At 41.0% G+C, this 16,218-nt stretch overlaps 1 protein-coding gene across 21 annotated transcripts in view; it reads right to left on the bottom strand.

Annotated features, from left to right (window-relative positions):
• The window catches only part of TBC1D5 (TBC1 domain family member 5), a 565,096-nt gene that overhangs the window by 10,960 nt on the left and 537,918 nt on the right, over positions 1-16,218 (bottom strand). For all 21 annotated transcript variants that reach the window (XM_070575957.1, XM_070575968.1, XM_070575969.1 and 18 more), the window contains one exon: positions 12,013-12,112. In XM_070575957.1, coding sequence (XP_070432058.1) covers positions 12,013-12,112 — 100 coding nt within the window. The remainder of the gene's footprint in view (positions 1-12,012; positions 12,113-16,218) is intronic.

Genomic DNA, 16,218 nt, shown 5'->3' with positions numbered 1-16,218 from the left:
CCTTTAATTGGCAAGTTTAAGCCTTGGACTGCCACTGGTGGGAACGGAACTTCACAGCACGACTTCCGTACACCTGAGTTCAGGTACATAGATTTACTGTCCCACTACAGAAGTACCAGTGTCTACCTGAGATCTTACAAAACCTAACTGGCCATGTTGCCTGAAAGTCCTATGAACCAGGAAGCCCTGGCCACCTTCTCTTGGATGCCCTGTTTTGCTGTGAGTCTGCCACAAACCCATATACTCAGGAGTGGTGGTGGTGGTGGTGCTTGCAGGCGGAGGCTGAAAGGGGCGTGCTGGTGAAGGCAGAAGGTATGAGTATACTGGGAAGATGGAACAAGAGAAACCTCTCGTCTTTCATTACAGGCCTAAGGCAGAATGATGCTCCGTGTTGTACAGGCCACATCCCCCCATGTGCTCCCTTTTGATAAGAGTGTGAGCAGCCACCAAGCCTAGATCCTCACTATTGCACTGCCTCTTAGGTCGAAAGAGGTGGCAGAGCTGCTGGTGGGCTACCCCAACTCTACCCTCCACTCCTTCCTCACCAACACGTCACAGATTTTATTCAGGGCAGGACTGTGTGCATCTTCCCTTGTAGCCAAGGTTGGTCATGTGACACAGCTCTGGCCAATGAGGTGCAAGAGAAGTCCCTGCATGGAGCTTCTGGAAAGCTCCTCAGGGGGACTGACTCAGTTTGTGCCTGTACTCTCCCCATTTTTGCTGCCTGAAACGCTGGCAGGAGGTCCACAAGTCAACTTGCAAACACGTGCATGAGGATCACAGCTTAAGGCCTGTGGGCAGAAAGCCAGAAGCAGCCTGGGGTACTGGGTACATCATGGAGCTGCCATACCTGCTTGGACTGCCTACCTCTGGGCTTCTTTTATTTAAAACAAGAAATAACCTCCTGATTTGTTTATTTTGTTTTTTGGGTTTATGTTATTAGCAGCTGTATTAGTTTCAAAGTACTATAAACTAGACAGTTTAAAACAACAGAAACTCATCCTCAGCTCTGGAGGTTCTCAGTCCAAAGGCAAGGTTGGCAGGCTCCCTGAGGGTTCTAGGGAAGCATTCTTCCTCGCCTCTTCCCAGCTTCGGGCAGTTGTCCGCAATCCCTGGCTTTCCCTCTACTGTCACATGGCACTCTCCCTGTGTGTCTCTGTCCGAATTTCCCTCTTTTTATAAGGACACCAATCACTGGATTACAGCCTACCCTAATCCAGGATGACCTCAGCCCAACTTGATTATATCTGTAAAGACCCTATTTCCAAATAGGTCACACTCACAGGCTCTGGGTGGACACGAATTTAGGGAGAACCTTATTCGACTCAGCACAGCAACCAAACTACCCGTTATCCAGGAGGGAAATCCTCTAACGAAAGGGGACCAAGGAGTCCCACCAATCCTCTCCTGCTCGCACAACATGATCTCCAGTCCCAGGCTGGCTCTGGCCCGCTGTGCACCGTGGGCAGCCAAGGGCCCAGCCGGGGAGGGAGAAGAGCCCAGAGCCTTAGGGTCATCGTGGCGGACCCCCACCCGGCAATTCTGCAGCCTCCGTTTGTGGACAGACTCAAACATAACCTTTCAGAATCTGATGAAAAACCGGACCTTCTCCCCTGAAAACCCACCTAAACATAAAATGTTCACTTAATTTTAAGGATAAGCCTCTGCCATAATCAACTAAGCTGACTAGTCTCACTCTAAGAAATTGAGGGTATAGAAATCCTAATTAAAATAAAATGGCACCTTCAGAGGCTGCTAAACGTTTTGAATACAAAAATTTTCATTTTACTAACAAAGTACTGACCATGTAAATCCTTTGCCTAAATGGTTCTACTATATATTCATTTAAGGTAGCATTAACGAACATTCTACTAATATATACTAATATATAATCTCTTAGTAACAAACCTGCAGCTTTAAGTAAGTTGTACCTGCATGCAAAAATAGAAAAACATAATAATGCCTTTTCATGCCTTAAAATATTAAAGGCAGAAACGTGAAATGTTTAAATTCCAATGTAATGCCTATTTTTCCTTACAGCGAGAGGTAGAATAAATTACGACATAAAGGGTCTTTCTTTTTGTTTCTGTGTAGGAGGAAGGTTATGTTCTTTGTAATCTCTTTCTATGTAAGTATCATATATTATAACTGTTGGAGCGCTGAAACTCATGGGGAACACCTCACAGAACTAAGCACTTCTGTGGAAAGTATACAAAAATCTTATCAACATAACAATCTCATGGTGACTCCACTATTTTTCATGAAATGTCAATGCCACAAAAATAGATCTCTAACTCTGAGGGTAATGGAAATGGCACACAAACTACTTTTTCAATTTCTTAAAACCCTTATTTTCTTCAATGCTTGAAAAAAAGTTTTCATTGAAACGGCTGGTACAGAAGGTAACGTAAGCCTATATTCATCAAGAAGGGCAGCAGAAAGGGGACAAAAGCAGAACTAACATCTAGACAGAGGAGGTGGAAGCGGGCAAGTTACTTAACCTCTTTGTACCTCGGGGTAGTAAGAGAACCTTCCTCACAGGATTAACGTGAGGAATACATACACGGGGGGAGATTCACCTAGTGCACCAGAAGCTCAGGCCCTGGTAGCTTTCATTTCTACGTGGCCACATTACCTCATCTGACAATACCGCCAACGGTTCTAGATGAGGCCCACCATTCTATTACAGAAAAGAGAGCTGGGCTCAGAAATGCCGTGTGTGTTATTTGAGGTCTCATAACTGGAAAGTGGTGGAACCAGGATTAGATTCCAGATCATCTGGACTCCTGAGCCCTCTATGTATATGGCACTGATGGAGGGGCTAGAGCCATGAAAAGGCCCAGGATGGGGTCTTGGCACTAACTCGACTGCCTTGAGATGACAGTGCCCTTTATTTGGTGGTGGAACTGACCTAAGTGAGGTCAGACAGCAACAGGAAGTCACCTATATGCAAAACTGACTGCCCAATCTTTTCTATCAGACCTTTCTGGACCACTGGCACTAGCATCAAACAGCTTGGACTTTGAAGACCTTGGGCTGTGATCTGTGTGTCAATAAACCCATTGGTAAGATGGGGGTAATACCCATCTCACAGGGTTGTTGGAGAGATTAGATAAAATAATCAAAGCAGTCCACTTCTAGCATACTGCCTTCCTGTTACTATAGCTTAGCTTAGTACATCTTTTTTTCCTTCTCCAGTACCTTAAATACCCAGATAAGGGAATTCTGCTCTCTGAGGACCTCTCACCTCTGACAGAGATTTAATTACCCTGACCTCTGACAATCTCACACAAGGGACTGTCCCAGACTCCAAAGGGGAAATATGCAGGCTGTTACAAAATAGAGGGGTCACATGTAGGGCTGACATAAGGTCATATGTATGCCCAAAGTGGCAGCAGTTGAAGAGGTGGCCATTAGTTAAGGAGTGGGACAGACCTGTACTTGTTACTGTTGGCTTTGGCTGGGCCGCTGGCAAAGGGGTTTCGGCTCAGAGTGTGCGCCATAGTTGTCCAGATCTTGGGAGAAGGCAGGTTTAGGAGAAGACTGTAGGCGTCAAATTCACCCTTTAATAATACATGGTGTGTATTTCTCTGAATCCCTGAAAATGCCATTCCCCTTCTAGAAGGACCTCCTATTCTCCTTATAACACTACATCCCTCCTTTTCTTCAAAGTCCACCTTAAAACTGTTCAAGCATCAGCTTCCTATTTATAGTCTTCCCTCTGAAACCGTCCAGTTGTTGGACTCCCTCCTACTTCATCTTTGGCTCTTGGAACTGTAATTCATAGATGAGGCTTAAAGACTGAAAGTCTCCTGAAACTGCACAGTTCTACATGACAAATCCTGGACTCAAGGTCTTTTGGATCCAAATGTGGTACTCTGTTCACTCTGTCCCTCTTACTTTAGAACCCCACCTGTCCCTGCCAATGTTGCTGAGATCACTGATGCTCTGTGGAGGACCTCAGTTTGCTTCATGTGAAGCTATGTGTCACTTTAGGTATTTCTAATGAGGTACATTCTCACCCTACCCCAAACCTACTTCTCCCAGAACCTGTTTTTACTTCAGAGAGCAGGTACTTAGTAAATACTGGCCAAATGACCAATGACCTGCACGCCAGCATTAGGGCTGATTTTTATCTCCTGAAGAATCGATGTAGATGAGATATTTCTCAGATGAAGAATTAAGAGATACTAGCATGATCAACCAGATCCTGCATTAAGAAGAAGTAGGGGCAGGGGCTGGCCCCGTGGCCGAGTGGTTAAGTCTGTGCGCTCCGCTGCAGGTGGCCCAGTGTTTCGTTGGTTCGAACCCTGGGCACGGACATGGCACTGCTCATCAAACCACGCTGAGGCAGCGTCCCACATGCTACAACTAGAAGGACCCACAACGAAGAATATACAACTATGTACTGGGTGGCTTTGGGGAGAAAAAGGAAAAAAATAAAATCTTTAAAAAAAAAAAAAAAAAGAAGAGGTAGGGGCAGGTGAAAGCAAATAACATTCATTGATGGTCTATTAAGAGCCAAGTACTAAGTCAGGTGCTTGGTGCTGAGTACATTCTTAAAAAGCAAAAAGCAAATCATAAGGGTCCTATTTTGCATCCGGAATGGCTGATGATCCTACACTCAGCACTGGAAGAGGAGCATTACTTAGGAAAACCCAAGGGTAAGACTAAGCAAATATATGTATTACACTTAAGATTAGTCTTTGGGGCAATAAGTAGTTCTCTTAAGTGAGCTGAGTGTGCATAGCACAGAGTTCCAAATGTTTACTGATCTCTACTGTTTGGCATATTGTTCTCTTAGGATTTACCACCCTGACAGCCAGAGAGTGCCATGGAAGTAAAATCTATCATATTTCTGATATGGCTGCCACCTTAAGGTCAACCAGAAAAAGAGACTTTATATATATATTTAAACTTAAAAGCTCTCTAAGCTCCAGTAATGACTAGATGCTTTTGTGAGAATACGTCCTTCTAAAAATGAAAGCAGAAACCTAGCGAGGGCCTTACTAATTGGAAACATCCTGGGGTTTTGCCATCATGCCCTTTCATTTGGGAGCAATGAGATAGGAGAGCAGTTTGGCTAAGACTCTCCTGAAATTACATCATTTAGTCAAATAAGACCTTTGAACTGGGTTTAAGATGGATATATTTTTTGTAAATCTCAGGCCATAAGAGGTTTGCTGACATGAGGATCTAGTGGAAGTTAACTGGTAAAGCTGGGATTTAAAAATGAACATTAGCCTTCTTATCTTGGGTTTCACCTTCCCCTACTCACAAGCTCAGCATGAGATGCTTGTGGTGGCCACAAAGTCCTTGAGCTTTCCAGCAACTGGCAGCAAGCCTGTTTCCACAGAGATGGGCTGGATAAGTTTGTTGCCTATTGGGCCAATAGCTGGTAAGGGCCGGGGTGAGAGGACATGGAGAGTCAGCCTGGTAGGGAGGGGTGAGGACAGACTATGCAGTCACACAGTTTAAGAAAGATGAACGATTTGGGAATTATATTTAAAAAAAGAAAGAGAGGGAAGGATATTCAATTTGGGTTCCTTCTCTCGAAAAGCATGTGGGAAAATGGGAGAGAGCCAGAAAATGGAAAACAAAATGATGAAAGATGGATAGTCTGTATTGAGGCCATGTGATCAGAGTTGTGGTATCTCAGCCTGGGAAAGGATAAGATAGTGTATAGTTTGCTAAGTTTTCCTAAATAGGTATGGGGTTGGTACAAGGAAGATGCTGACCAATTGTGTCAAGTCTTCTGATAATAAAACCAGGGGGGACAAAGACTTCTGCTAGAATAGAACAAGTTCAGGGAGGCTGAAAAAAGAATTGAATTTCAGATGACTGGAGGCCACATCAGACTGCCAGGGAAGGTTGAGCTCTCTGCCCAGAGAGTTTAGCTGCACGTGTGCCTGAAGTGTGGGGTTTTGAATATATTAATAGGGTTATGAACACATTAATTGAATTTTGCCCAAATAATTTTTGTTTTAAAGATTTTATTTTTTCCTGTTTCTCCCCAAAGCCCCCTGGTACATAGTTGTATATTCTTCGTTGTGGGTCCTTCTAGTTGTGGCATGTGGGACGCTGCCTCAGCGTGGTTTGATGAGCAGTGCCATGTACGCGCCCAGGATTCGAACCAACAAAACAGTGGGCTGCCTGCAGTGGAGCGTGCGAACTTAACCACTCGGCCACGGGGCCAGCCCCTTGCCCAAAAAATTTTTAAGTTCTCTTGTTACCTGCTGCTAAAAGGAGCCAGCAGCCAGTAACATCAGGTCACCTGGGGGCTGTTAGGATGCAGAAGTTCAGGCCCTACATCAGACCCACTGAATCAGAATCTGCATTTTTTACAAGATCTTCAGGTGAAGTATATCTTTTCCTTCTAAAGAGGACTATGCTACCCACAATTAAATGCAGTACTTAAAAGTCTTAAAATAATCACAAAAAGCTTTTATCACAGTGTGGTCGACAGAGAGAAAGCTGTCCAGTAATCACATTTTTCTTCTGTTTTTCAAATGTCATTAGTTAACTGCCTTATTGAACACTTCCAAAGACATCCATTGAAAGCTGTTTTCATAAACATCAGAAAATCAGGTTTATAAAGTTCTTGCAGAGGCAAATAAACTGATTTTCAAAACTGGCCTCCTCTTACAGCTAATTCTTGCATAAATATTATGACAAGTGCAAAGTAAGGATGTGTGCAATAAAATAGCGGAAGACCTGAAATCCAAGTGCTGATTCAAGTGTGGCCTCACTAGAAGAATTAGTGAAAGAGAAGCCAAGGCCTGGATTTGGGTCTGGATTCCTGGCACTAGCCAGCTGTGTGTCACTCATCCTTCCTGGGCCTTGGTGTCCTCATCTGTGAAATGAAGAACAGCTGAGATGGCTTTCAGCGCTTCCACGTCTTTAACATTTTAAGATCTTATGAGCTACAGTACTCTCAATAAGAGCACGGGAAACCTAATTCCCCTTGAATTCACTGCATTTACCTCTCCCATTGTTTGCATGAACCACCGATGAAAGGGCCAGCTGCTGGAAACTAGTGTCTAAACACCAAACAGATGAATGGAAATACTGCCAGTGGGAGCAGTCAGGTGTGGACATTAGAGGCCAGCACAGTGAGCAGTTCATACTCCCCATAAACAGCTGGCAGCTCAGCCCAGCTGCTCACTCACGTGCAATTACATGTGAAGTATGGCAAATCCAAAAATAGCCTGAGCTCAGCCACAGAGGTTAATACCGTCAATGGCTTTCAACTCAACTGTCAGGAAGACAGGAAGGGGAGTAACTATAGCAACAGAAAAATGAACACGTGAAAAAAGTCTTCTGAAGTTGACAGGAAAAGTTTAGATTTAATAAAACACATATTTTCCATTTCTGTCTCTAATTCTTTGAATTCAAATAATTCAATTATTTGGAGGCAATAAAATTAGAATTTTGGTAGAGTTTTGATAAAACAAACTCTTTCAGTTTTGGGTTCCAGAACCATAAAGTAATACTGCTAACTTGTCAACTTCACTACCTTTATAATTAAAGGACCATTTGAACAAACGCTTTTATATAATTTTTAACTGAGGAGATTTTCGCTATATTTGTTCTATCAGTTATAAAAACAGGCTTGAACCGTACTTGACATTTTAAGATATTACTGCAATGTCTGATGAAAATACAGGGTGACATGGAATTCTCTTGAAATGAAAGGAATTTAGTGAAAATAATTAACATTAGAGAAGACACAGAGAAATAACTCCTAGAAAAAGTTTCTCAGGCAGTTCTCATGGCTGTCTCAGCAGCCTGTGGCCCAGGGAAACACGGAGCTCAGGGTGCTCGTGCCAAGGAGCGCAGAGCATCATGCAGTCCTGATAAAGCTATTCTTGCTCAGAGAGCTCACACACCTAATCTTAGGATCAGCATATCCAAAATTCCAGCATCTTCTTGCATTATTTGATAAAGGAATATTCAGGTAGGTACTGGGAATGTGGTATTGGTCCCAGCTCTTCCCCGAACTGGTTGTGGGGCACTACACAAGTCACTACCCAGCTCTCTGGTCACTGGCTGGATGAGTCTCTCCCTGAGAAGGAACAGTTAAGAGTTAAGGGGAAAGAGGAGAGGATTTGTGTTGAATACCCATTTGGGTCACATGCTGTGCTGGGCTTTAAAAATATATTATCTTGGCCACAAACTGGCAAGATAGACACTTGTATCTCTGTTTTATATATGAAGACACAATCATAAGCAGGCTAAGCTAGGAAGTGACAGAGCCTGGTTTCAACCCTCTGTCTGGTTGATGCTCCATGAGGCTGTCTCCTTCTCAGATACCATTCCAGCCACTCTTACAGCTGACTCCTGCCTGCAGTGTAAAGATCAGCCCCCAGGTGCTAGTTCCATGCTCTTCCGCCATCTACAGATGCTCAGTGAGGGTCCTCCATTTTCCAAGCACAGAAGATTGGGTCCCTAGAAAGTCCCTCTATAATCTTCTTTCATTCAGGTAACCACTGTTAATGGTTTTTTTCACATCAAACGTATACTATTCTGCCACTTGCTTTTTCACTTAATAATAGATCATGAATATCTCCCTGTGTTAATAAATAAAAAAGTACTTCATAAAGATTGCATTACTATATTATAATCAATAACTTGCTAGTGGATATTTCAGTTCTATTTTTTAAAAATTAAGGTATAACTGACATATAGCATTATATTAGCTTCAGGTGTACAACATAAAGATTCAATATTTGTAAACACGGTGGAATGATCACCACAATAATTCTAGTTAACATCTGTCACCTTACATAGTTACAAAAAATTTTTTTTCTCGCGATGAGAACTTTTAAGATCTACTCTCTTTGCAACTTTCAAATACGCAGTATGGTCTTATTAACTATTGTTACCATGCCGTACATTACATGCCCAGGCCTTATTTATTTTATAACTGGAAGTTTGGACCTTTTGACCACCTTCATCCATTTCTAATCTGTTCTCTAGATCTATGAGTTTGGTTTTTTTCTTTTCAGATTTCACACATAAGTGAGATCATATGGTATTTGTCTTTCTCTGACTTATTTCACTTAGCATATTGCCCTCGAGGTCCATCTGTGTTGTTGCAAATGGCAAGATTTCATTCTTTTTTATGGCTAAATAATATTCCACTGTGTAAATAATATCCATATATATACACACACACACACCACGTTTTCTTTAACAATTCATCCATTGATGGACATTTAGGCTGTTTCCATGTCTTGGCTATTGTAAATAATACTGCAGTGGATATGGGGGTGCATGTATCTTTTCAAGTGAGTGTTTTGGTTTTCTTCAGATGAGTACCCAGAAGTGGAATTGCTAGACCATATACAGTAGTTCTATTTTTAATTTTTTGAGGAACCTCCAATACTGTTTTCCATATGGTTGTACCAATTAACATTCCTACCAACAGTGTACAAGGGTTCCCTTTTCTCCACATCCTCATTTCTTATCTTTTTGATGACAGCCATTCTAACAGGTGTGAGGTGATATCGCGTGATTTTCACTTGCATTTCCCTGATGATTAGTGATGTCAAGCAACTTTTTGTGTATGTCTTGGCCATCTGCATGTCTTCTTTGGAAAAATATCTACTCAGATCTTCTGCCCATTTTATAACTGGATTTTTTTTACTGTTGAGTTGTATGAGTTCTTTATATATTTTGGATATTAACCTCTTGTCAGATACATGATTTGCAAGTATTTTCTCCCATGCTTGTTCCAATTTTGTACTACTTTAATAATCAGGAAAAATAGAAAACATCATATGGAAAAAAACACTAGGGTATTAAAATCACTTTTAAAGGAAGTATAATAAGTCAAAAATTAAATCAAGAGCTTTGCCTTAAATTAGCCTTTGTGTTTTCCTCTAATCTTTGCTTAGAATCAAAATTGCCTACAAGACAGGAACAGCAATGCTTATTGGTTTATTATGCAGTTTAATACGCAGATGAAATAAAATGCATCTGTGGGCCCTGCGCCAGGAATTTTCTGTAGCATCCCCCAATCCCATGTTAAACAGACAGCCGTGCTATTTATATGGTGAAAGATGTTGGCAGCTATGTGAAAGGATTCTGGCTGAAAGTGAAATGTACACATAAAAACAAATCTAGTTTTGTGGTTAGTTCAAAATTCACAGCTGGTAGGGGCTTTTCTTAAATTGAAGTGTTTCCCCCTCCCATGCAAAGAGAAAACGCTCTTTTAGTGCTGATTGAAAGACCAAAATCAGAGCAAAAGCTGTTTGAAAATTTAAGTAAAGCTGCTTAAGTAAAGCTGCTTTAAAAGCTGCTATGTGGACCAAACAACTTGGAAATTTCCTAACAGGATTTTCTAGAGTTCCAGTAAATCTTTCTCTCAGTCATTCCTTTGTTCTCCAACTTTCGTCAAAACCAAAATCAAGTAATACAAAAGTCACCCACGTAGACAAAGAAGCAAAAAAAACACAGATGTGCATGCACATATACACACATGTACACACAAACTTAGTTTAAAATTAAAATTACATTGAAATAATCTATTAAAATTAGTTATTTATATATAAATTATCTCTTCATTACCTCTTTTTGATGCATTTTAAAGTGTGATGCTCTAAGATGAGATTCATGTAAACTTAGTTCTATAAGAATTTTTAAAAATGATCATAAAACAGCATATAAATAAGTGGCGTTTTGAAGGGGGTGGAATCAGATGTGACAGGGGTAATGTTTCCTGCTGTGATAATGGATACTACCCTTTTGAGCATCTACAGCAGGGTTTCTCCTGCTGTTTCCTCCCCTTGAGCCCTTTTCTCTGAAGGTGTGGTCAAGACAGTAGAAATAAGGCTGAGGACAGAACAGGGCCAAGCCAGCCCAGTGCCTAATAAGACACTGGTAGGCAGCCAGCCACTTAGGTCAGCATCTCCAAATCCATACAAGAACATTTATTACATGGTAATAAACATCCTGGCCACTAGGGTGGTTTTGGCTACTCCCAAATGACAGCGATTTTGGTCACATGCAATGGACGCATGACCTAATAGGCTTAGAGATAGAAGGGGTCTGAGGCAGAGTCCACTTTCAGTGATGGCCCCAGAGACGGGCCACTCTCAGGGCCTCTGCTAGTGGGAAGAGGACTCTGTAGATTCTCTTTGGTTTCCCCGCACAGGTGGGTTGCATCCTGATTTCTTACAATACTTGGTTTGAAATTTCTCCACACTCATAGAGCAGCATATCAGCCATTTCCATTATAGTATGTCATATTTTCCTAATTCGTTCCCAAACTACAGATACTGAGACACTGGAGAGTGGACAAAGAAAGGACATCTACAGATGGGCTGAAAAGCGGTAACAATATGTATTATAAAAGCTTTTGCAAGCAGCATGAATTTACTGAAGCAATACCTATGTGATCCAGCTGAGACCACTTCTAATAAAAAATAGAGGACTCTCACAAACGTATAGAATAGTGTCTAAAGACTTTCTAATGTGACATATGTATGACTCACACATAAACTCAACTTCAGACAAGGACATTTCTTAGAATATAAGCAGTCAGAAGTAAGAGGAGGTCATGTGGTCCTGACACGCATTTCACGCAGGTAGTTAAAAAAAACGTATACTTACAAAAGCATTGTCGAAATAATAATCACATTAGTGATTATAGACAGGTTGGTACAACAGTAGAGGTAACTATTTGATCTTGAAACCTCAAGATTTCATTTTGGTTTGAGGTAGGTAGATATTTACAAAGGGCAGTGTAGCAGTTAAGAGTTGAAATCTACAGCCAGAATCCTTGATCTTGAATTTCAACTCCACTTACTAGTGATATAATATTGGGAAATTTGCTTAATTTCTTCAAGCTTCAGTTTCCTCATCTGCACAATGTGGACAGTTATAGTATACTTCTACCACAGCACTGCTGTGAGGATCACATGAGTTATTCATGTAAACACTCAACACAGGGCCTAGTGGCTATTGTTATAACTATCATTGTCCCCAGGGCTAAAGTAGTTCACTCACCAAGATGAGTGTCCATCACCTTCGCACAGTATTTGCACATGGCATCGAGGTCATTCAACTGTCCCTGAAGGAAGGAAATTTGGGCTTCTAATTCTTCTTCCTAAAATGAAAGGGGTAAAAATATGGAAATTAAAAATAATTTAAATGAGATCCCCAAAGTTCTCTAAATGATCTGGACTATTTTAAAAAGGCACAATGTCTCTTCAGTCCTAGACAAAACAAAAGAAAACAGCAAATAAACAGGAGCAAATCCACCATTGCTACCACAAACAAAATAGAGAAAGAGTAATTGGAGGTTTAAAAAAATCTGGACTTTTCCTAATTGAATGCTAGCTTTGTGCCATGTGTAAATGTTTACCCACAAAACCTTGTTTAAAAAAAGTACATAAAATACCTTCAATAACTATTGAGCCACACAAATTGGGAGAGTAAATTGGATTTCAGCGGACCATACTCTCTAGGCAGCTGTTACCAAAACATTACATTTTCTCTCACATACATTTGGGAAACCAAGGATTTCCATTTATATAAGACAAATCTCATCATTTTCTAGACAACGATAATCTCTTAAAATGTGAGATTTCCCAAAGCACTTGGAAAAGTTTTGCCCCCACAGTCCATAAATAGCTGCTCTTACATTTCCTCTCTTGATATGACACTAGAACATTTTATTTATTTGATTGTTTCTAGGAAAAATACTCTGAGATGAGTAATTAGCTAAATGGTAAAACACAATCTAACTGCAACAAAGGAATAAAGTCTGGTTTCTTTTTTAAGGAAAAAATAATACACGTAAAAAATTTCCCAAGGAAATTTAGAAGATTATGGAAGTTTTTCTCAGAGAAAGAGAATAATCCTCATTATGTAGGATATTTTAAACCAAGTTAGCTAGAACACAAAAAATGGATGTTGCCAGAGCTGAAATAGGCTAGAAAATTGATTTTCCAGTCTCAGATGCTTGTTCTTTCATATATTAAAGAAGGGAAGAGAAACTTACCGAGATATGCTTTTTCTTAGAAACTGAGTATAATTTGACTTATAGATGAAAATTAACAGTTGAAAAGGTTACTTGTAGGTGTATTCCATTTTAGCAACACACACATGCAGCACTGGAAAGTATTGTTTTTAACTGCTGCCTGGAGAATGAGCCCCTAAGAATATGTATTTAAATGCTTGACACAGAAAACAGACATAGCAGTAGCTTTAAAAAATTATTGTGAAATGCTCTCTGTAAGATTACACAAGCACTAATCATGCTCTTTACATACCCCACAAAGTTCAGCAGCCTCTCCTCTGATACTCAAATAAGGACAAATGCCACCAGAAGAAGCTCAGCCAAGAGATGATTACAAGGGCCTATGGGTAGGTGGTGCCATCTTCCTAACTCTTTGGCAAGGCTTTAAGGTGGAAAAGAATAGGGAGTTTTAGGGCTTTTTCTTCTCCTTTTTTCTCCTTTGTTTCTGCACAGGTTTGAGTTTCCTTGCTCTATCAGGACACTGTAGGAATTAGAGAAGGAAGGCTACAACTACTGTTAACTATGGTTGTGGTCAGTCTTCAAAGATGGCCACCATCAACTCCTTCCTCCTTCAATGTACATGCTATTCTACTCATCAAGAGGTAGTATCTATTTCCCCTCCCCCTGAATTTAGGCTGGCCTTATGAATTGCCTTGATCCAGAGAATGCGGCAGAAGTCAAACTGCCAGTTTGGGGCTAGTCTAAGAGGCCTGCCAACTTCTGCTTACTTCTGCTTTCACTAGAGGAAGAGATAGCTACATGTTGTATAGAAGTTCAGGCTAGATCCTGAAAGAGAGGAGAGAAAATATGGAGAGAAAGAGTCCACAAGAGAAACACTGACATTCTAAACATGTGAATGAAGTCTTTCTGGACCTTTCAGGCCAAGCCAGCTGAAGGCAGCTAAGCAAGTGACCCAGTCAACACCATGTGGAGCAGAACAACAGCCCAACTGAGCCTTGTCCAAATGCCTAACCCGTAAACCTCTGAGAAATAGCAGTGCTGTTGTTTTAAGGAGTGGGAGTTTAGAGTGGCTTGTTATGCAGCAATAGATAGCTGAAATAGTGGTAGAATGCATAGAACACTAGAGTGGTATATGGCGTGAGGAAATTTGAGTTCTATTTCTGGTCCTGCCATTAACAAGTCATGTAACTGAAAGTAATACTCTACCCAATCTGGGCCTAAATTCAGCACTCTGGAGAAGGTAAAAGTCAGAGACTTTTCTCCCAAGGAGCTTACACATGAGTAGCTGGAAGAAGAAAGTTATATAAACTACCAAAGTATGAGGCAGAGTACACTTAAGTCTTATAATGAAATAAGAAAAACTGCTCTGGAAATCCTGGTCCCTGCCTCCTGTCCCTTCTACTGAACAAGTCACCTTTTCAACGTGTTACGGACACAAACCCAACTGGACGAGTCTAGAATTGTACTGAGGCTAGAGCTTCCCAGTCTTTTAAAAGAAGGGGGGCCCTGCTGTGGTCTGAGTTTCTCCTTTCATGTGGCTACCAATCGGGGTGCTGACAGCCCAGAGTGGCAAAGAACACTAGGAATGCACTGCCTCCTGGTTTACAAACATCTTCTCTATTTACTCCATGTATAAGTTTAATTTTGATTAAGCAATCACTTCTTTTAAAATGCAAAAGCCCTTGGGAGCTTTAATCTCTAGCAGTCACTCCGACCTAAATGGATTTATTTATTCAGTTTGCTTTTTTTCAAAGCTGGGAGGGAAGAAGAGTTTGAGAGGAGATACTTTAGAGGAGAGAGGCCTGGCCTGCTGGTGGTGAGGCATTGAAGAGCTGGAGAGAAGTATGTAGCTCAAAGGGGTCCCTTCCTCCAAACACATTACTCTACTAGCAGGAACATTACTGTGATAAAAAACGCAATGAGACTGCAGTGCATAATTTGCATAAGTGTGCAGTGCACAATTTGCACAAGGGCATGGGGAGGCAATGAGAGCACGGCAGCCTGACGTACTCACTTGGTGAGCATGAGGGGATATAAAAAAACAATTTTCCAAGTTTGCAATTTAGCTTTAGACTCTGGTGGACCTGAGGAGCATCTCGCTCACCTGAATCCCAAATAAAATTTCAATACGAATGAAATCTACACTATGGAAAACGGCAACTTTCATTCATTTAAACTTTTCTAAAAGAAAGCTCACTATATGAGATAAGAGGAGCACTATGGTTGAAACAGGTTGAGAGGCCCAAGAACCTTTTCCATTTGGAAGTTTAAAATCCAGTGTGTTATCTCTCTAGAGTTTGCTAAATCTTAAAACATTCCTAAACCCTTCAACATCACTTTGACTTTATATGCAGAAATGGATCACTGGGAGGCAAAAGGGTGGCTTGTCATTTATTCTTCACTACATTACATAATTACAGACAAAAGAAAGAACCAAGAATCAAGCTTCTAAAAGTGTGGGAACTTTGACTTTACATTTCTCTCTTAGCTTCTCATGCTCCACACTCCTCCCAATTAACATGCTTTAAACACCAACAGCTTTAGTCATTTGTTTTCCTTAAACTGGTCCTCTGTAATCAAAAACAAATGCTTGGCTAATTGCCTTGAGGTTTTATGAAAACAACCTGTTAGTGTAATTTTTATGTATAAATAAGATACTGAAGATAAATGCTTACTCTATCTGCTTCTGCATATAGGATCTGCCTTCCATTACAGGAGGGCGTACGGTAGGGCAGGATGGAATTCTGGAGTAGACACACCCAGGTTCAAACCCTCTTTCTGCCAGTTACCAGCCACATAATCTTGGACAAGTTCCTTCATTTCTTGGTCCTCCCAACCCTCTCTGGCAGGATTGGTGAGAGAGCAAAGTGAGAACACATGGAGAGTATCTGGCATAGAGCAGGTACTCAATAAAGGCAATTATTCTTTCTTTTAAAAAAATTTTTATAATCAAGTCAAAAGAGTGAAATGGATTTTAAGTATAGGGTTTTATGATTCACTGTTGGAAAACACTGGTTTCTGATTTTAAAACCTTTATGTAGCTTAGCCGAGAAAGATTAATTAGGGCTTAAAAACCTGTCACTGTCTTAAGTTTTAGATGGCAAATTGACGTGCAAGGCAAGAAAGTGATGGAGGATTATGAAGTAGGGCCACATGCAGACCACTGTGTGCAACATATACCAACTGTACTTGGCAGCCCTGTAGGGAAGAGGATGAGGGCCACTCCACCA

Source organism: Equus przewalskii, chromosome 15 (assembly GCF_037783145.1).
Source record: "Equus przewalskii isolate Varuska chromosome 15, EquPr2, whole genome shotgun sequence".
Lineage (NCBI taxonomy): Eukaryota > Metazoa > Chordata > Mammalia > Perissodactyla > Equidae > Equus > Equus przewalskii.
The sequence above is the reverse complement of the archived record's forward strand: the minus strand, read 5'-3'. Positions and strand labels throughout refer to the sequence as shown.